Source organism: Mesoplodon mirus (assembly GCF_964341445.2).
Source record: "Mesoplodon mirus genome assembly, chromosome: 14".
Taxonomy (NCBI): domain Eukaryota; kingdom Metazoa; phylum Chordata; class Mammalia; order Artiodactyla; family Ziphiidae; genus Mesoplodon; species Mesoplodon mirus.
In genome coordinates, this window is record NC_138990.1 from 45,295,367 (window position 1) to 45,316,728 (window position 21,362).

Below are 21,362 nucleotides of genomic sequence, written 5' to 3' on the forward strand. Positions count from 1 at the left end.
GTATAATCTTGGGTTTTCACCTTAGATTTCCTGGTCTGAGTCATAGTTATAATGTGTACCAGCCAAGTGTCTACTAGGTTGAACGTAAGGAATCGCCAATTTGTTCAACCTAATCGTTTAGTGGCATCTCTGAGACACAACTTCTTTTAGCTTCATTTATCTTGTCTGTAGAATGGGAAGGAATGCTGATGTCTCCCTCACTGTTTTGTGAGGGTCAAATGTGATTGTCTGGGTGGAATTGTATTGTCACTGTCAGAGGGCCTCATGGGGTCCTTACTGCACCCGAGTGGCGGGTTCACTTCAGGGACATGGGTGGGGCCCAGTGCCAGCTTGTCTGCCCGTGGTTCCCAAGCTGGCCGTGTGGTGAGTGTTGTCTGTCAGACTGAGGCACCTTCTCTGTCTGGTCCAACCCTCACCAGCCCTCTGGGCCACGGCTTGGGGTTCCCTCACTAACCCCACGCGGTGTTGGCGTATGGGTTCCCCCAGAGCTGCTGAGCAGATAGCCCACGCGGCTGTTCTCAGGCAGCCTGGGTCCCTGGACGGATGGTCAGTGAAGGCGTTTTCAGGGCACAGTGTCCCTCAGAGACTGTCCCCCGCATTGGGTGTTGAGGACAGCGTGGCTCGGTAGGGACTCTGGAGTCACACGGTCTGAACTCACTGTAGACCAGCTGGGTGACCAGGGAAGCCCCGGCACTTCTCTGGCGCCCAGGCCCCTCAGCTGTAAAAGGGGGCCATGCTGCCGACTCTGCAGGCCTCCTGTGAGCCCCGCCGACTGGGCGCAGGTGGTCACTGCGAGTGTATGCAGGCTGGGCACCCCATCGCTCTGCACACCTGAAGACCGTGAGCACTCAAGGCCTCACCTGAGCCCAGGGCCCACCAGGGTGGGAGGGACTGCGTGTCCCGGGCTCCCGGAACTGACCGGCTGTGCAGCTACTCACCCGGCTGGGAGTACACGGTCCCCACGTCCATTTTGAAGGAGCCCACCAGGGTGCCACTGCGCAGCAGGTTCTTGGAGTGAATCACCTTCCGGGCAGAACCACCAGTCACCAGTCAGGCGGGATGGGGCTGAGGCTTTCCGTGGGGCGGGGAAGGGCTGACTGATAGTGGTGCCATGTCACTCTTGCTGGGGATGTGAGCTTCAGGTGAAGCAGGAGGGCGTCTGGCAGGGCAGGGGCGGCTCTCTGAGGCTTAGTATCAGCCTCTGCTGCCTCGCCTGTGCTTTGCTGGCTGCCAGGTATGCGTGAGCAGGTTGTACACTCGACAGAAGGATCTGGCTAACGGGGTGAGAGGGGCCCACATCCAGCCTGTGCCCCACTTGCCTGGCTGTGTGTCTGGGTGCGGGTCTGCCTTTTTATGGTTGGCCCGCCCAGAGGGGGTGCCCTTTTCAAGTCTGCACAGAGGTGCAGTTTGAGCTAAGAGCCCCGCCTGTCGGGGACTGCCCCCCACTCACCGAGATCTTGATGATCTTGTCAAACATGACGTCAGGAGAGACATGGAAGTCGAAGACGAAGTACTGGAAGGGGGAAGGACCCAGACTTGCTGTCACTTGGAGGGCAGAGGCTAAATGCCGGGCACCTCCTTCCTGACAGTGCCTGTCTGCACCCCGGCCACTTCCCTTGAGCCCCAAGGTCTGGATGAGCAGGAGGGGCAACCACTGGTCCCCCCTGACCCCGGGGGAGCTGGGAGTCATGTGGTCTTGAGCAACACATCTTCTGAACCTCAGCTTCCTGAGCTGTCAAACGGGGGTAATGATGCCCCCCCCCCACTCAGAGTCTTGTTATGAGGCTTGATGAGATACATGTAAGATACTGTAAGACACGCTGTGGTTATATGGGTCCCACAGACATCACCATTAAACCACAATGCTGCCTAGAAGATGCACCCCAAGTTTGGAGGTGTTTAAATGTAAACTAAGCTGAGCCTTAGAATTTAGAATGGATGCACTTAATCTGCTTTAAATGTAAGTGCTGTGGGTGCGACCTGTCCTCTCTGGCTGGGAGCTGCCACTCACAGTTGCAGGGCCCACCCATCTGTCCCGGCCTCGGTGTGCAGGCGCCAGGAACGAGGGTGTGGACAGCGAGCAGAAGGCCCCCTGTTTTGGTGAACTTGTGGGCAGGGAGATGGAAGAAAGTTTGCCGAAGAGCTTGGAGTAAATGAGAATCTGCTCCTGGCTGCTGGAGGCTCACACTAGAGCCTTGTGGGTAACAGCGCCAGCTTTACAGCCAGAAAGACTGAGCTTTTACTGTTGCTCCAATCACCTCCCTTCCTGAGCCTCAGTTTACACCTCTGTGACGCGGGGATAACGAGTCAGGGCCGCCATGTGGAACTGCTCCGGGGCAGCATTCACGGGGTTGCTGGGAGGCGTGGTTCGGAATCTAAATGAGATGACCTGGGTCAAGCATTCAACCCAGGCATGCACACGGCCACTGCACAATGAATACCAAGTGCTACGGAGCACTATGCCCAGCTGCTGCTGGTCACGGGGGACTGAAGCTCTGGAGAGGTGGGTGGTACAGGCATCTAGACACGCAGATGGTAACTGACGCCTTGAGGCTGGGGAGATACCCAGGGAGAGAAGGAAGGACAGTAGGAAGGAAGCAGGCCCAGGACAGGGCTCCAAGAAGCAGCAGCACTTCAGCAGAGGGCACAGGGAGTGATGCCAAGAAAGGCAGTGAGGAGAGGTGCTGGAGAGAGGGGAAGGCAGGCGAGTGGCAGGAGAAGTCCCCAGGGCCGGGGGAGGCGAGAGGATGGAAGGACCGGGGCAGTCCAGGGAGAGGGAGGAATGGTGGATGTTGAACTTAGGGACGGTGAGGTCCTTGATGTCTGGAGAAGGGCAGTTTCAGGAAAGATGGGGGGGCAGAAATGAGTGCAGGGATTAAGGCGAGGAAGTGGTGGTCACTAGGAGGTATGTGGGACTGAGGAAAGGCATAGCTAGGTGGATAGATAGGTAGATGGATGCATGGATAGGTAGATGGATAGAGAGATGATAGGCTTCTAGTTCCTATCCTTGATCATAATGGTTCTTCACAGTTGTGCTTAGAATATGCTAGAGTGAAATGCCTTATAGGCAAAAGAGGAGTCCAAAGAAAAGCAAAGGGCTTCCCTGGTGGCGCAGTGGTTGAGAGTCCGCCTGCTGATGTAGGGAGCACGGGTTCGTGCCCTGGTCCGGGAAGATCCCACGTGCCGTGGAGCAGCTGGGCCCGTGAGCCATGGCTGCTGAGCCTGCACGTCCGGAGCCTGTGCTCCGCAATGGGAGAGGCCACAACAGTGAGAGGCCCACGTACCGCAAACCCCCCCCCCCAAAAAAAAAAAAAGAAAAGCAAAGGCAGAGTTGTTGATGCTGAGTGGACGATATAATGGTAGATTCTTTGGGATGTAGAAAGAGAAGGATTCAAGGCAAAGAGGGAGGTGGTTTTAGGCAGAAGGAAGACGACAGTGTCTGGGACCAGATGCGCCGAGAAAAGATCTTGGCCTGGTCTGTGGATGGTCAGGTTGTTCTGGGGACGGGGGTGATGGTTATGAGCCTCCCTTCATAGGAAGACAGGTCCAGAGCCAGGCAGGAGGGTCAAGGCCAGGCCAGGTGCCGCAGAGCTGTGTCAGCCCTAGGAGAGTGAGCTAACTAAGCTAGAACTCTGAGCTGTCTGTGGTCATATTCCTTGTATTTCCTGAACATATTTCCCTTTTGTAATGACTTAGAGATCTAAGTGATGTTGGTTGTTCTCACCTCCCTCTATTGTGTTTAGTGGAACCAAAGGTAGGTTCCCATCAACTCAGAGCATTAGCGGAAAGCAGCACACCCCTGGGACCAGGGGGATAGTATAAAAGGAAGAGAAGAAAAGGGAAAGAAAATTCTAGCTTTGGGGCTGGGAGGAATCATGGGAAGATAGTTTAGAGCACTGGTTTTCAACTGGGGCCGATTTTAACCCCCGGGAGGCATTTGACAATGTCTAGAAACCTTCTTGGTTGCTACATCTGAGTGGAGGATTGCTATTGGAGGATTGCTTCTATCTAGTGGGTAGAAGCCAGGGATGCTGCTCAATATCTGACAATGCACAGGACAGTCCCTTACAACAAAGAATTACCTGGTCCAAAGTAGCCACAGTGCTGAGTTTGAGAAACTCTGGTTTAGAGGAAACAGAAATTGAATAAATCAGAGTTACTTGGGTTTGTGAAAAAGAACAAAAATATGATCAGGTGTAAATTTAAGGTGATCCCAAGATGAGTGGAATAAATAGTTTTAGTGGCTATAAATGTAGAGTTTGGAAAATGGAACTAGGAAGTGTGCTGTTTGCACCCGCTCTGTGGCCAGGCTTGAACTTGGTGCAGAACAGATACCCAGCGGATGTCTATTTCTTCGTTTGGGCAAGTATCCATTCAGCAAAGTGTTACCAAAGCCCTCTAGGTACATGGCAGGCCCTGGGCTGGGCTACAGCGATGCAGGAGACTGGGAGCCTCCTGGGTTAGACGTGAAGAACCAACTGCAACTTGGGGATGTTATTGTCAGAGAAAGAGGAATGCCCTGACCTCTGACCTAGAGAGTGCAGGGAAGGCTACTCAGTGCAAGGACATTTGAGCTGGGCTCTGCAGGGTGAGTAGGAGTTTGCTGAGGAGCCACAGAATGGGGAGAACAGCTCTGTTTCCTTGGGAAGGAGGAAACCATTTGAATGAAACATGAGGCATGTGGGCCTGCTGCAAGGTGAGCCCTCCCCTCAGGCAAACATGGCTTCACCACTATCAAATAACTGTGGGAGGCCATGGGGCCCTGTCTCCACATCTGTTAGGGAAAAATAGACGTTATCTAGGCCGGAGGTTTTTCCAGTCAGGGATGTGTCCTGACATAAGGTCAGAGGTGTCGAGCCTGAATTTCCTGACTCCTGGGAAGGTTGCCGCATGGGGCTGAGGCGGGTGCTGAAACAGCAGTGTCCCAGCCCTGTGGCCCTGCAGGAAACCAGCTGTGAGAATGGGGTCCATTTGTGGTCATTGAGGAGACCTCGGCCAGGCTCTGGCTTTAGCCTGGGTCCCTGTGAAGGGCAGAGGTGTGCCTGGGTTTTCCTCCTGAAGGCCCACTCTGGGGCTGCCCACAGTTTCCCAAGTGATGCCCTCCTCCAAGCAGCAGGCGGCACCCTCAGCCCTCACCACCCCCAGGACAGACACCGAAACACAGGATGCAGGTGCCTCGTTTGGCCAGGGTGCCCAGCTGACTTCTGGCTTAGTCTGACGTGTGCTCAGGCATCTGAGGGGCATCCTTCCCCAGAGCTGATTAAGATGGGTCCCTCCCTGGAGCCCAGAGTCACGATGCTGTGTCTGGGGTGGCCATCCAAGGTGGCAGACAGAGCGCTGGGCAGAGGCAGGGCAGTCTGGGCCCTGCTCTGTCTACAGGACTCTCTGTGATCTTGGCCCTTTTCATATTGTGGCCTCAGTCTCCTCCTCTGTAAGATGGGGAGATTGAACTAGGTCTCTGAGGTCCTTAAACTTCGATGTGCCCTCAAACAGCTGCAATGAACAGCAGTGGGTACTGGGCCTTTTACCCCTCACTCCCCAAGCATCACGGCCAGTGGTCTGGAAGGACCCCAAAGAGGTTCAGGTGCCCATGATGGCAGCTGAGCAGAGAGCGTGCGCACACAGAACCCAACTCTGGCACGTAGCACCCAGGCCAGGTCTTTCTCCACGAGCTTCAATGTCCCTTGGGTAAGATGGGATTGATGGTGACAACTTCTGACAGTGTGAGAGTCAGAAGAGTTGATGCACCAAAAACGTTTACGAGAGTGCCCGGCATGCAGCAAGTGCTCATTAATGGTGCCAGTGCCACCACGGGCTGGGGCTGGAAGGAGGCGGCCCTGCCCCAGGGCTCTGGCCTGGGAAACATCTGGGACCAGGACTCAGGGGGTGCTGGGAGCAGCACAGGAGGACCTGGGGTGCTATTCCTTTCACAGGGCGGCCCCTGGCCAGACCTGTGTCTGGCTGGGATCTGGACTGGGGCTTCAGAGCGGGCAGCCCTGCACCTCAGCAGCTGCGGGTTGTAACGGGCAGGCCAAGGTTACGCCAGCTGGTAGCCCTTTGTGCCCCTTGACTCCCAGCTTCTCCTGTTGGGCCCCATGGGGCTGGGGCCCAGCCTCTGCCACGGTTCGGAGGCCCCTTCCCCACCTGGGGCCCCGGGCGCTGACCTCGTTGTAGTAGGGGCAGTTAGTGGACTCCTTCATGGAGGTGTACTTCTTGTCGTCGCCCACCTCCACGCACACCACGGGGTCCACGTTCAAGCCCACCAGCTGCCGAGCCTCGATCACCGTGACGCTGACCTGCGGGCAGGCAAGAGGGGGAATGAGAAAGAAAGCGGGTGAGGTTGGATCTGGTCCTGCAGGAGTCGGGGCCTGGGCAGCGGGCTGGAAGGTGCCGGGAGCCAGCACCGGATTTGGGTGCCAGTCTGCCTGCCGTACATCTGCTGGTGATCCTGGGCTCTTTCCCCCACTAAGCCTCACTGTCCTCATTTATAAAGAAAGGGCGTGGCTAGATCACCTCCAAGTAGGTGTGCAGTAGAATTACCAGGTGGGAGGGGAAGGATGGTGGGTAAAGACCCTGAGGCCCCTGGCCACACTCCAGACCTACCCAGTCCAGTCTTGGGGGAGGGGTGGAAGGAGTGGCGTCCAGCATCCGTATTTTTAAAGCTCCCAGGTGATTCCATGTGCTTCAAGTTCTCCCCGGCATCAATGGCCCTGCCTCACCGAGGGCTGCAAACCTACCTCCCAGGTTTTGTGTACTCCGGCATTAAGCTTTCTAAGTCTCCATTAATATGCATTTAATTTTCTGCTCCAGCATTTCTCATTTTAAGCCTGCAGGCCTCTGACATCTTTTTTTTTTTTTTTTGCTGTACGCGGGCCTCTCACTGCCGTGGCCTCTCCCGTTGCGGAGCACAGGCTCCGGACGCGCAGGCTCAGCGGCCATGGCTCACGGAACCAGCCACTCCGCGGCATGTGGGATCTTCACGGACCGGGGCACGAACCTGTGTCCCCTGCATCGGCAGGCGGACTCTCAACCACTGCGCCACTAGGGAAGCCCTAACATCTTCTTTATTTCTGGAATTTGGCTCCCTTTCCACATTCCTGGCTCCCCTTCTTTTGTTTAATTTCTTTGAATGCCCAGTGAGGCTTTGGTGCCCACCTGAACACACCTTTTTTGCCTTGATACATGTATGTTGTGTGCATTCTGTATCTTTTTCAGTGGCATCCACCTCTCTTGAATCTTATTTCTATATTGGGAAGCCAGTTGTTCATCCATTCAACAAATATATATATATATATATATATATATAGAGAGAGAGAGAGAGAGAGAGAGAGAGAGAGAGAGAGGTAGAGACGTGTGTGTGTGTGTGTGTTTGTGTGTGTGTGTGTTCATGTATGTGTTTGCGCACATACTCTTCCTGAACTCTCATTGTAAGCCATCAGTTCTTGCTTTGGATCTGGAGGTGTCAGTGGCCATGGGTGTGCCATGATAAATAGGAAGAGGCACAGACTCGGGTTGCTGGAATGGCATTGAGCCTCAGTTTTCTCAGCTATGAGTGGAAGACGCTACCTATCTATAAGTTTGTGTGAGGGTTGAATGAGATAATGTGCATCAAAGTGCTTCATAAACAGTAGACAGGTCTAGGAAATGTGAGCTCTTGTTATAAATGGCTTCTCAAATAGAATTTACTTTCAGTTAAGTGGCTGGTGTCCCAAACAGATAGGGTCGTGTATGACGCTTAATATTGTTTCATTTAAGTCTCTTGAACTTGCATTTTAACAAAATGGCTTATGTTGAGATAGTATTAGCATTTGCCTCAGCACTCTTCCAATGAAACTGTATGAGTTGCTTTTTACGATTCTCATCTTGGAGAGTTGGTATTTTAATTGCTGTGCTTTGATGCGACTACTAAATATGATTTTACTCAAGAGAATCATTCTCCCTTTTCATGAAAAAGAATAGCCATGAAAATTATCATCCACTGTGTCCATCAGATATTTATATATCTTATAAATATCCGGAGGCCAAGAAAAATCCACACAACAAAAGTAACGATGTTAAAAAAATAAAAACCCTGATGACAACGAGAACGTTACCAAGCGAGTATATAGAACTGGAAACTGAACATTTACTAATTGAAGTAATACTTGAACTATAAAAACAAGCATTTCTATGTGGAATGAGGTTCCAAATGGAATGGAGCTGAGAATCTGGAGCTCTGAAGGAGTTCAATAATCATTGTTTCTTCAGGGAGCTAAAAGGGAAGTAGAGCCAGCTCTGAGAAGTTTACTGTGAAGAGAGTAAACAGACACTAGAAGTCCTTCCAGAACATTCTTTGCATAGTAGTTTATAGAGTTTTAAGCTCTATGAAACTTTATACCAAAGATTTTTTAAGAGCTCATTTCTTTCCCAAAACTAATCCATCCCTTTTCCTCCATTAAAAAAAAAAAAAAGATTTTCTGTAACTCAAGAATGGGAAGTAGACAAACACACTTTTGGTATAATAAGGTAGTAAAGATATGCCATCAGGAGATTAACTTTTGCAGTGTGAGAGGTTGGCTGGTTTTTATGTTTTTCACCCAGGGACTCAGCCGTAATGATAGCCTTTTTGTCCCCTGCTCCTTTTCAGGACCCAGAGTTCCCACCTTCTTCCACTGAGCAGAGCCAGTAATGGTGGACGACCCTAGCTGGAAGCTCTGACACCAGGCGGGAAGCAGGTAGGGAGAGGACGGCACAGGGCTGAAAGGAGAAAAGGGTGGGGCAGGGGGAGGAGGCTCCAGTGCGTGCTCTTTGCAGGCCGAAGGGTGGCCTGAGGGGTACCCTGAGAGTGCACAAAGGAGGTCGCGGCCTGGTGTTGGTGGGGGAGGAGAATGCCAGTCCTGCTCCCCCCACCCCGCCCCCCGCCAGTGCTCTATGGAGGGGAATGTATCATTTGGACTTGAAATTAAAAAAACAAAACATTAAACTCTGAAGAAGGGGATCTCAGTCATCAGCAAAGGACTCCATCTTTCCACGATGGAAGACGGGGAGGCAAACAGAACCACTAAGGGACCAACTGACCAGCTGACCAGGGAAACTCTTTTTTTTTTTTTTTTTTTTTTTTTTGCAGTACGTGGGCCTCTCACTGCCGCAGCCTTTCCTGTTGCGGAGCACAGGCTCCGGACGCACAGGCTCATCGGCCATGGCTCACGGGCCCAGCCGCTCCGCGGCACGCGGGATCTTCCCGGACCGGGGCACAAGCCCGTGTCCCCTGCATCGGCAGGTGGACTCTCAACCACTGCACCACCAGGGAAGCCCCCAGGGAAACTCTTTTGGTGACTGACTATTCCATCCTCTCCTTCCAAGATAAGGGACATAATCCCCAGGTGACTTCATGAAACTCATCGTAAGGAACACTGCTGAGTGTAAATCTATACCTCTGTCCTGGGAGAACCCAAGAGTCATGGTGCTTTGTGACCTGTTTCTGAAGGATCTGATCAGGAAGCAAGAACATGGCTGGGAGCTGGAGATGAGAGGTGGTGGACTCTTTAGTACTGCTCTTCTGAAACATCCTTTATGTTCCCTCATCTCCAGGTGACAAAGATGTGACATGACCAGTTGTGCATTTTGAGAAGATCACTCCAGTGGTGGCGTAGAGCATGGAGTGGAGGGGGCAATATGAGAGCAGGGAGATCAGATAGGAAGTGGCTGCCATATTGCACTTGAGCTGGATAAATGACGTGGAGGTGAAAACTGGAGAGATGTTTGGAGGTGAAAATGTATATGGTCTTGGTGGCAGGAAAAGAGGGTAGAGAAGAGACTCAAGACTCTGTGACCCGCCAAGAACATCCCTGCCAAGTGCCAAGCACCAAGCTTTGCCCACTCTGATGGGGAAACTGCATATCCACAGGGAGGAAGCTGCAGCTTCTTGCTTTGAGATGCCAATAATCAGGAAAGGGTTTTCGCATTACATGCATTCTAAACAGGAGAAACAAAGGGCCTGGGTACACCGTGGTCTTTTCACCTTGGGACCTCCTTTCAGTGCTACCCAATCTTTAGGATGGTTCTGAGCCCTGAGGATCCTTCCTGAATCTGAGTTCAGCTAAGTGCCTCTGGCTGAGGTCTTTCTAACTCAGCAAAGCCAAGTTCTCCAAGAGAGTGAAGTCCTTCTGATAGGTTTTCTTGCTTTATACATTGTACTTATTGAAAGCAAGAATAATTCCACATTTGCAGTCCTCACATTGCATCCTCAGCTCTCTCTCCAAGTGTGTTAACACTTACAGTTGAGATGTGAATCAACCTGTCAGGGAATACTGTGTTACCAGGTCCAATACAACTGTCTTGTTCAGTTCAGAATGTGTACAAAGTCTTTGGAGGCTGACTGTCTGGTCCACTTAATAAAAGTCTCTGTTAGGAAGTGGTTTGAAAGAGCTTTTGAAAACATGCAGCAGGTAGTAAGCTAAAGATGAACAGGGACCAGAGGGAGAGACTGTTCAAAAGGCTTAATTAGAGAGAAATTAGTTGCTCTGACTATGGGGTAGGACACCCTCCAGTCTGAACCCTGTTTCTAGCTTTGAATAACTGTGTGACCTGGGGCAAGCTCCTTACCCACCCTGGGCCTCAGTTTCTCGCCTATGAAATAGAGTAATACCTATATTTGGGTGGTTGTTAAGATTAGCTTAACTTAAATGGAGAACATACCTACCTAGCCTAGTGCCTGGCACATAGTAAACCTTCAAAAACATAACAGTTACATTAGCAGCAACAATAAGGATGGCACCATTTTCTTTTTTTTTTTTTTTTCTTTTTGCGGTACGCGGGCCTCTCACTGTTGTGGCCTCTCCCGTTGCGGAGCACAGGCTCCGGACGCGCAGGCCCAGCGGCCATGGCTCACGGGCCCAGCCGCTCCACGGCATATGGGATCCTCCCAGACCAGGGCACGAACCCGTATCCCCTACATCGGCAGGCGGACTCTCAACCACTGCGCCACCAGGGAGGCCCGATGGCACCATTTTCTATGCGCCTTTACATGGCGGGCTCGTGACACTGTAGATTGAACGGTATCTGACTATGGGGTCTTTGTTCTTTGGAAGTTTTTCTCTTCTCAGGACACAGAGGAGCAAAGCCCTGAGCCGAGCTTCCTGCAAAAGCCCTCAGAAGTGTTAGGACATTCTGTGCTTGGGTTTTGGCAGAGAGGTGAGGAGGTGACATTCCCAAACCTCCAAGGAGCCCAGTGGTGTGAGGTTGTCTGAATCCACAGGGGCAGGTCCACTTGACACTGCCTGGGGTTATTTTTCAAGCCCCTGGGAAGATGGTCACTGACTGGATGAAAACAAACTGAAGCAAGGATTCAGAGAGACAAGGTGCATCCTTGAGGAAATATGACCAGATGTACCTGATACAAAGAAAGCTGGTGTCAAGTCCTCAATATTATCACCTGAGTGAGGTGAGGTGGGCTGTCCTTAAAGAAGGGAGCATGGGGCCTGGGAAATGGGCATCAAAGATAAAGCCCTAACCCGGGAGAAGGGTTTGCTCTGATTCTGGGGCCTGGTGCTGGACCTAGGCAGGAAGTGCAGTGGCAGTCAGGTGAGGTCTCCTGAAGGCTATGCCCTCCCAACCAGCCAGCACACTCACTAAATCCTAGGAACGCCCAGCAGTCTTTTCACCTACAACTGGGTCTTGATAGCTCCTAATGAAGGGTCCAGAGGAATTCGTGGTCCTTGGGCCCTTCTTGTTTGCAGTTTATAAATAAGTACTAGGTACTTCCGGCTTGTACATTAGCCTATCGTGAGTTATGTTAGTGTAACTCAGTCTCTCAGGCTCTGATCAACTCTGGGAAAAGAGACAAAATTGAGGGTCTGGCCCTGCAAAGCTGAGGATGAGGCCCCAGGCTGGGAGGGCTGAACTGGATCCTGCTGTTCACGTGGCCCTCTCCCCGCAATTCCCAGCCATGCTCATGTCCCATCCTGCCTGCACTGTGGCCACATTAGCAATCTTATAGCTGCAAATCTCTCCCTATCTCAGCCATTTGGTCTCCAGTTTTAGAAACATACAAATAAAAAAATTAAGTGTTAATTTCAGAAAATACAGAGAAGCAAAAAGAAGAAAAAAACGCCCACATTCTCAGCATCTATAGACAGCCAGGATTGACATTCCTTCCAGCATCAAAATAATACAAAGCAACAATTTAAAAAAACACACCAAAATATCTTTCTTCAGAGACACTTATTTAAAAAAATTTTTTTGGATGCTCTTTGGTCTTTTTATGGTTTTTCCAGGTCCCTCTCACTTTATAAAGACCGTTACAAAATCCTAGGAGGGCTTTGACCAGCATAAGCAGAGCTCTCAAGCTGCTCTTTGGGTCTGTACTTCTCTACTTATGACACTGCTGTGAGTGCTTTCCAGGAACAAGCTTACTTTGGTAACATATATTCAGCTTGTGGTTCTCTATGACCCTCAGATCCATGCCTTCACAGAGTCTATAACGCACATCTGGCCAGAACCCCCCACTAGACAGAGTCGGAAAGGCATGAGGCCTCTAGCTGCCCCACCTACCTGGTAATCCATGGGCCGCCCGGCACTTGGCTCCATCTTAATGTCTGGCTTGGATCTGAGGAGGAGAATGTACTGTCAGGCTGGGTATAAGGGGACTGCTTGCAGGGGAGGAGGGCACTGGCAGTGGTTAGACCTTGGAGAAGGGCAGAAGGACAGAATCATGATCTTCAGACACTCCAGGACTGCCAAACAGAATGGGGATCAGTTGTTCTCAGAGGCTCCAATACAGAGGACTAACCAATGGCAGAAGTGATAGGTAGACAGACATTAGGTCAACAGGTTCAAGTGTGGGCTGGGCAGCTCCGTGATTTCCCTTTGCCCGGAGGTGTTGAATGACCTGGGGACAAGCTCCTGCCTTTGCAGGCGGAGAGGTGAGGGAGACATCCAGGAAAAGAAGAAAGGGGCAGGGTTAGGAAGGAGCTGTCCATGGGCACTGATTCTTCCCCACCCAAATTCCAAACATAGCAAGCTGGGTCCTGCCTGACCTGGTGAAGGCAACTGGGGCTGTGGGGTTCCTGCCCACTCACCGCTTGTTGGAGACGTTGGTGGTGAGAGCTGTGACGGAAGCTAGTGACACGGAGTCAGGATCCAGCCCATCCCGCAGCCGAATGGCCAGGCGGTCAAAGTCCTCCATCTCCAGTACTGCCGGTTCATCTGGGGAAGAGGGAGGGCCGGTTAGGTGGGCTGGATGGTGGGATAGTGACTGTATTTCCCTTTTTGTTTTGCCATCCAGGAAGCTGAGTCAAATTCCAGGTTTACTTGGTAGCATCTGCTTAGAATGTTATGGTCTGCATATCTGTGGTGTTTCTAGCCTAATCGTGATCTCTGATTTTAACTGAAATTGCACCTGGTCTTGCTTTTTAATTTTAATTGAATGTAACTCACTTATGCAAGCACTGAATATCCTTCGTGGAAGAAGGTCAGGAATAAAATAATACATACTTATGTACCTCCTGTACCAGTAGCTACCATTTACTGAGTGGTTATTATGTGCCAGGCACAATGCCAGGCATGTTATACATATGTCTTTAGTCCTCATAATCCTCATAGTCACAGCCTGGCAAGATACGCACTATTCTCATGTAACCAGATGAAGAAACTGAGGCTTAGGAAGGAACTTATCCATGTAAAACAGCTGATGGAATTCAGAACCTAACCCTGTACTGATGTGTATTAATCCAATGAGATGAAGGAATGACGGTTCTGAGAAGCCACCCAAGGATGGTGGGTTTGAGTCTCAGCCGGCAGCTCTACCCTCTTCAATCTAGGAAGGCAAAAGGCACAGCTGGCATTCGCACAGGGGCAAAAGACAAAGAGAGAGATTCTGAGGCCAGTGGGCCACACAGGGGATGCTGGGGAGGGAAGCCAGGAGCCCCGAGGATGGGTGTGTGATCTACAGACCTGGGTTAGAAAGCTACACACAGCTCCCCTAATACACTTCATTTCTCCCCTGTATTCCAACTGTACTCACTGCCTCCTCTTAAATAGCTGTCTTGCGCCCTCCCCAGCCTGCTGCTCCGGTGGCATCAGTGCCACAGGCCACTCCAGTCTTCCAGGACCCACCCTGCCTGTCTCCCCCAGGGCCGTCCCTGCAGCCTCGTGAGAGGTCACGGGGAAAAGGCAGGAGAGCGAGTCCTGCCACAGAGCAAGCATTCTCAGGACTCTGATTTTCCCCCAGAAATAGGGAATTGGCCAAATAACTTTCTTCTTCTTCTTCTTCTTCTTTTTTTTGTTTTGTTATTCCCTCCTCTAATTAAAAATCTCTAGGCTTCTGTGTGGAGAAGAAAGAATGAGAGCAAGGAGGGCAGGATGAGCCCAACGGATTGAGGGGCTCTGCTGCTCAGTTCTAGACCGGAGGAAATGCCCTACCCACCTTCAGCCCTCGGGGCGCCCCCTTCCGGAGGACCACTCTCAGGACCCGGCTTCTCCTCCAGCCAATGAGAGGCCAGGCCCCTCCCAGGTGGATCCGCAGGCCAATAGCAGGAGAGCCCGTTGGGGCGCTGCCCGCGGAGAGGAGGGGTTTGGTCACCGGAGGGGCGAGAGGGGCCGCCTGGACCGTGGGCAGGGGGACGCGTCCATACCTTGTCTTTGGGTTTCCTCTTTGTGAGGCCGGTTCTTGCCGAGCTTCATGGCGGAAAACACGCTCCTCCCGGCTCTGTGAGACAGGGCCGCCAGAATGAGGTGGGAGGAGATAGACGCGGGGAGGAAGACACACAGACATAGAAGAGCAAAACCCGAAAGAACACGTAAGGGAAAGGGAGATCCAAGCTCCAGCCCCTCACCTGCTGGTCCCAAGATATATTGGGGGCCAAATTTCCCAAGTCGGGAGCCGTGAGGGGGAATTAGGGCAGAGGAAACCCCACCACTTCCTCCTTCCCCATGTCTTCACACCACTCAGGAGCAGGTCGGGGACGGCGACCAGTAAAGGTGGAAAGAACCGTTTCAACTGGAGCCCCTCGGGGTCCTGATCCCAGTCCCCTCAGTCCAGTCTTAGAGCTCTGAGCTCCGCCAGTGCCGCCAAGTTCACCCTCCCTGACCGTGCACCCCACCTCGGCTGAGTGGAAAGAAAACCAGACAACCAGAGATAAAGCATCAGAACAGAAGGGCAGAAACGGGACTCAGAGGCACAGAGACTGATGAGCAGGTAGGAAGTGTGGTTGCAACTAGCTGCTTAGTTCTCAGATGGCTCTGGTGCTCGAAGCCTGCCTTGTCTTTCCCAACCTCTCTGTGCCTTTGGATTCTCCTTGGTCCCCGGTGAAAAGAAGGAGATGGGCCCTTTCCCGTCTCCATCTTTGGTCCTGGCTTTGCCCCTTCTGCCTGTCCCCTCTCACAGAACCTCCCCACCCCCCCAACCAACCCCCAGGAACGTATGGCAGACTCCATAGTTCCTACCTCTTCCTCTGGTTGGTGTGGCCTTGTGCCCCCAGGAGAAGGGCCTTGCAGTCAGGGGGGCTGAGGGAAGGGGGCAGGGGGTCCTCACTGTCCCCTCAGTGATATCCCCGCAGCTGAGCTTGTGATCCCTGGTCCAGGAGGGACCAGGAGTAGGATCAACAGGCGGTAGAGTGCAGTATTCCATTACCCCATCAATATTGCATGAGCTGGACACCTGACTCCATCCACTTCCCATTCTCCCTCCTCCTGGCTGTGCCCCTGTCATCCTGGGCCCCATCCCTAGGTGGGGTGGGGTGCAGATTCCAACTCTGAGCTCACCTACAGCAGCAGAGCCCACCCATCTCTGGGTCAGGCATCTCCTTGTGGAGGTTTGGCTATGGTTCCCCAAGAACCCCTGTTCTTTTTTTTTTTTTTTTTTTAACATATTTAAAAAATAATTTAATCTCCACAGCAAGCTTTGAGGAGGATACTATTGACCACAGTTTACAGTTGAGGTCTGAAGCAGTTAGAAAAGCTTTATTCCATTGACCACATCTTATTATCTGTAAGGAAGAACCCCTGTTCTTTAAGCTGGGTCATGTGAGATGGGGGAAAACCTTTCTGTCCTTGTAGAGATGGCTTAGAAATCTCAAGCCCCTCCTCCCCTCAACCTGGCCCTATCCTAGCTCCGGGCCTTTTCTTTACTCTTCATATGCCTGGCAAGACATGAAGAGGAATGTGTCTGTGTCCCAGCGAGAGAGCAACTGAGGACCACCTCTTTCATGTGGCACCAGCTCACAGTTTAAGAAACACTGACATCTTCATGATTTCCTAAAAAGGCATGAGGTGGGTGAAAGAAGGCTGGGGTAGCACTGATCTCTTCACACTCTCCAGCATCACGTTATCCAGGACATATCAACAGGAGGAAAGGGAAAGAAGGCACTCTAAAAAAGGAAAACGGATGCCTTTGGAGTTATCTTTAAAAGTTTCTCCCCAACAAGAGATTATATAACCTTTCTTGAGCCACTAATCTGGGCCAAAGGCTTTTCCAGATGTTTGCTCATTTCATCTTCATAGCAGTCCTGGGAGGGACATATGCTTCTCCTCGTTCAACCCATGAAAAACCTGAGGTTCAGAGAGCTGGGATTGAAGCTACCACCTCCCAGGCTGGCAATACTTCCACTGCATCCTCGCTGCTGTGGGATTGCACTTCTCTGGGGGTGTGAATCCTGTCCTGACCATTTGGAACTTTGGCAGAAAGTCTCCATGGGGCCAGCACAACTTGCAGATGGGGACGTCATCTGTGAAGAGTCCCATGCACTGGGCCCATGTTTACAGAAAGGGGGCTCATTCCAAGTAATGTAAGCATCAAGACATTTTGGGAAGAGAAGACTATAAATATTAAATTACTGGTGACCTAACACTGCACCAATCAATGAGCCCATTAAAAACAGTCGTAAGGTGGTGAGAAAGGAACCATCCCGCCTGGCTTACAACGATCCATCCTGTGTGATTTCTCCCTGCTTGGTGGCCTTGAGGGCAGGGTGCCGGCCATACTCTGACTCTTGCAACAGGAAGTGAGCCTAGTGTGGGCCCTCCCTCTGCTTCCTGTCCCAGCGTTTGGGTTTCCTTTCCTCCCAGCCTTGCTGCTCTCCTGCCTTACCCAGGAGGGCCCTGTGCTGACCGTGTACAGTCACTTCTTGGCCATTCCTAGGCTGTATCATCCTTAGAGTCCCCAGCCCCAGTCTGTGTGTGACTTACATGTTGCCATCACACAGTCTGTTCCAGCCACACAACCCCAGTCCCATCCCCCCCCCCCCCCGCCCTAATGTCCCCCAGGAAAGTGCTCTGAGATGGTAGGTCAAAGCCATGTATGGGGTCAGAGCAGGCCCTGCCTGCAGAAGCCAGCCACTCTGCATGCTGATACCGGATCTGGTCCTGCTGCCTGAGGCCCAGAGGTGGTTTGGGTAGCAGGGAATTGCGGATTTCTGATGCTGGTCCCAAGGACCCATCCAAGTGGAAAATGGCCTGGGGCTTCCCTTGGGCAGTTATGGCCCTTGAATTTGAAAGTCACTCTAGTCCTTAAAACAAACATATTTGGAAGCAAATATTGAGACTAAAACATCTATACTTATCAGACCATTGTCTACCAGACCCTGAAGCAATTCAAAGGAGAAACCTCTCTCCCCAGACCCTGCATGATTTTAACCATCTCAAGTGGATAAGTGCATCGGTGGGATTCCTGTGTACCTGGGATTATCTCAAAATGGTGACATCCCTTTGCAAAAAAATGCATACTATGTAGGGCAAATGTAATTCCCAGAATTCTTACTGTAGGCTCTGCACCCATTCATTTCTCTTCAGTGACTAGCTCTTCATTCCTGTGAGCTGTGGGCAGCAGAGCATGACGTCATCAGCTATCAATCCCTTTGTAATTTTCTAATTGATGACACATCAGAATTCACTGCCCATCAGTTGCCCATCATGCCTGCTTCTCTTGGCAAAGGGTAAAGGTTATTTTTGAAATCAATGTTAACTTAATCAGGGAATTTTGAAGATTATCCACTTGTATTAAAGACTTAGATTTCAAAAAATGTAAATTGTTGATTAGGTTACTGATGTACTGATATTTCTTTGTTTTAAATTCTGCATTTGGTCTAGATGGTTCTCCAATTACTAAAGATATAATATGGACAGAAACAGACAAAGAAAACAAGCCAATAATCAACTTGGTGAAAAACCACTTTGCAACCAAGTGGCTCCTTATTCGTGGCTGCCTGAAAGCCTGAGAAGCAGGAGCCGGGAGGTGGGCCTCCCAGGACCCTCTGAGGGTTTATGATCACATTTGGGCTTCCCCATTGCTGGATTCATGACAGTCAGAATGATATGCACACACAACTTAGATAGCTATTTCTCTCTGGAGAGAAGTCTAGTTAGTTCACTCATTTAAAACTCTTTTTTCATTTATGGACCTAATGATTTCCTTGCTGGTTCCACGGCTAAGAATGTCTTTGTGGTTGGGTAATGCACCTGGGGTCCTAGGGGAGAGCTGGGAACTATCCAGTGATGACTTGGAAAGATTCGCCAAATTAAATTTAGTGAGCTGGGTCTCAGTCAGGTCTCTGTGTTATTGTGGAGGTTGTGACTTAAAGGAGTGGGACTGGAAATGAACCGCAGGCCATGGCTGCCTGGGGCTTCTGCCCTCCGACTGCCTGCCCTGGAAAGGCTTATTTCAAGGCTTATTAGCTCAGGCCTCAGGTAACTGGGAGAAACAAACTCCTACCTAAGAGACACAGGGTTTATGGTTCTCTCTTTCCTCTTGTTTCTCCTCAGGAGAGCTAGAAACTAACCAGTTTTGCCACACAATAACCCTTCAGAGATTTAAAACTGCTCCCACAGCCTTTCTTCTTCAGGCTAAAGAATTTCAGCTTGTTTAATCTCTTCTTAGAAATCCCATTTTCCTACCCTTTCAATCATCCTAAGGCTCTACACATTAAAATAAGAATGAATGCCAGTTTACTCATCTCATCTGTGAATTGGAAATGGCAGGACATTAGGATGGGGTTGTGCAAGGGAACCAGCGGGCCTACTGCATGCTCGCACTGGGAGGCATCCCTTAGTACCGTTGTGTCCAAAGGGATCAGGCCAGCCTGAATCCCTTGGGGTCCGGTCCAGGACAGACTGGGGAGCTAGAAATCAAGAAGGGTCTTAGAGCATCACCGATCTCAGACAGAGAGCCTGGGAGACCGGCAGGTTGTTTGTGTCTCATACGGGCCTTTTATGTCTAACCGTCCATGCAAAAACCTGACCCTGAGCCCTCTCCCTAAGTGGGACCCCCAGCTCAGCAGTCTGATGTCATCTCCCACACCCCCCAAGATCCTGTTCCCTGGCTTCCTCTCCAAGTCTGGCACATGCTCTCTGCCTGAGGCTTCTTCCCTTGCTTGTAACCTGGCAAACTCTCCGATCCTTCCGGTCTCTGGGCCCGAATTTCCCCTCACGGTGCCATTGCCTTGTTGTCATGCTTTTTGCTCATGTATAACAAGCGGGAGTTGGAACTCAATATGCTTTTGTTAAACGAGACTGGAAGTCCCCGGGATCTTAATGCAAGCAGATACCCCAGCCCACACCAGTGCTCATCTCTTCAGACCCCTATACAAATAATCCTGCTGTCGCCATGATATTGTCTTGTTGACTAATTTTTAACTTCTTGAGACCACAGTTTTGAGCAAATCTCTTAACATCTCTGGGGCTCAGTTTCCCTCTCTGGAAAATAAAGACCACATTCCTGGCTTTTCAGCTCTTGTTGATGTGTTCGGAGAATTAAATTTAGAATATAGTCAAGTGCTCTAAACTTACTGGGCCTATTGGAAACTCTGGGTTGGGAGTTACATTCTCTGGGTTTTAGTCCCAGCTCTGTTCCTCTTCTGGAGTCGCTTGCTTCCCCTCTCTGGGCCTCAGCTTTGTCATCTGTAAGAATGGGTGTTGGAGCACAGGCTGCTCCAGTGTGGTCAGCCCTGACTGCCACTGCCCTTGTGAATTCCCTGTGATGCTTGAAGGTCCTTGAGATGATGCAAGCTCTGGGGAGGCTGAAAGACCCACTTGTCTCCCCCCGACCTTGAGACTTTCCAATACCTTGTGGCGGCCCCTCCCATCTGGAGTCCTCTGGGGAATGGAGATGGTGAAGACCACCAGAGAGGGGGTCATCTCTCCTTAGCTTTCTGGGCTTCATGCTCTGGCCGCCCCCTGTGGCCACTTGGTGCCCACAGTTTGTCCTTCTTGGGCCTCCAGCACTGCATGTCCACCAGCCCAGCCCTGCCTTGGCTCTGCGGGAGAGCCATTGGCATCTTGGGCCGTCCCCACTCCCTCCCTCACAGGGATAGCTCGGGGCCTGCCCACAGGCATGGGGGACTGAACAGGGAAGTGGAGGAGGAATCGAGACACTGAAAGGAGGGAGGAGGGAGTGGAAACCGGAAGGCCTGCACCCACCCTGACCTCCCTGTGCCTCGCTCCCATGGCCAGATGGAGAGACCTCCCTCGCCCTGCCATCACCCGGTGCTGGCTCCACCACTGATCCGGGCCCCCCGCCATCTGTACCCTGTGCTGAGGACCCTTCCCTCTCACGAGCCGCACAGGCTCCACCCTGGCCTCGGCCACCTACTTGTGCTCGCCATCTCTGCCTCCCTTGGTCTTCTGTCTGCCTTTGCTGAGTAGGGGGAAGAAATGAGGAGACAAGGGGATGTGTGTGAGAGGGTGTGAACCAGAGATGCAGACTTAGCCCCTGGCCCTGCTGACCCCCACGCTCCCCAGGGGCCTCCTTGTTCCAGAGAGCCCTCACCCCACAGCCTCTCACTTAAGCAAGCCTAAGCCTGCTGGGTAGGGACCCCATGGCCCAGGCTCTGCCCTGGGGAGGAGGGGAACTGGTCCTGATTCTTGGGGAGGAGCTCACAGGAGTAGGGCTGGTGGCCACTGTCCCACTGACCCCAAGCCTAGGAGAACCTGGGGCCCTGGGGAGGGAGGAGGCCTCAGGGTCCCCGTTGATCTTCTCCCCCAGGTCAGGGTCTGGTCATTTCTGAATGTGGGTTGCAGGTTCCACAGGGAACACAAGGTTAGATGAGCCCGGCTACCGTCCAGGCCTGGGCCACCCTGCTCTCCTCGCCACGCCTGATCCCCTCCAATAGAGTGGGGGGCCCCCAGCTCTGAGGGCCTCGGAGAAGAAAGGTGGGCCAGGGAGGTTCTGGGCCTGCAGTTGTAAGCGAGCTACTGCTCCAGGGCTCAGAGCAGGGCTCCTCCTCCTCCTTCGGGAGGCTTCCAGAAAGCCCTTCTGGAATGTTCTCTCAGTGCTTCCCTGATGCTGTGGCGATGAGGATGAGGGAAAGGAAGTGAATAACAATTAGCAATTTCTTCCTCTCCTCACACCCTGTCCCGGCACAGACCTTGCACGGGTAGGCATGCCTCCAATC

The 21,362-nt window shown here is 51.8% G+C and overlaps 1 protein-coding gene across 3 annotated transcripts in view; it reads right to left on the minus strand.

Moving 5' to 3' along the window:
* Nucleotides 1–21,362, minus strand: part of OTOF (otoferlin) — a gene marked incomplete at both ends in the record, with an annotated part of 89,905 nt that overhangs the window by 25,452 nt on the left and 43,091 nt on the right. For 2 of the 3 annotated variants that reach the window (XM_082642322.1, XM_082642320.1), the window contains 6 exons: nucleotides 939–1,023; nucleotides 1,451–1,513; nucleotides 6,165–6,296; nucleotides 12,532–12,586; nucleotides 13,059–13,185; nucleotides 14,613–14,686. In XM_082642322.1, the coding sequence (XP_082498448.1) occupies nucleotides 939–1,023; nucleotides 1,451–1,513; nucleotides 6,165–6,296; nucleotides 12,532–12,586; nucleotides 13,059–13,185; nucleotides 14,613–14,686 (536 nt within the window). Of the gene's footprint in view, nucleotides 1–938; nucleotides 1,024–1,450; nucleotides 1,514–6,164; nucleotides 6,297–12,531; nucleotides 12,587–13,058; nucleotides 13,186–14,612; nucleotides 14,687–20,560; nucleotides 20,606–21,362 lie in introns of all 3 variants that reach the window. The other variant, XM_082642321.1, reaches the window with a different exon arrangement.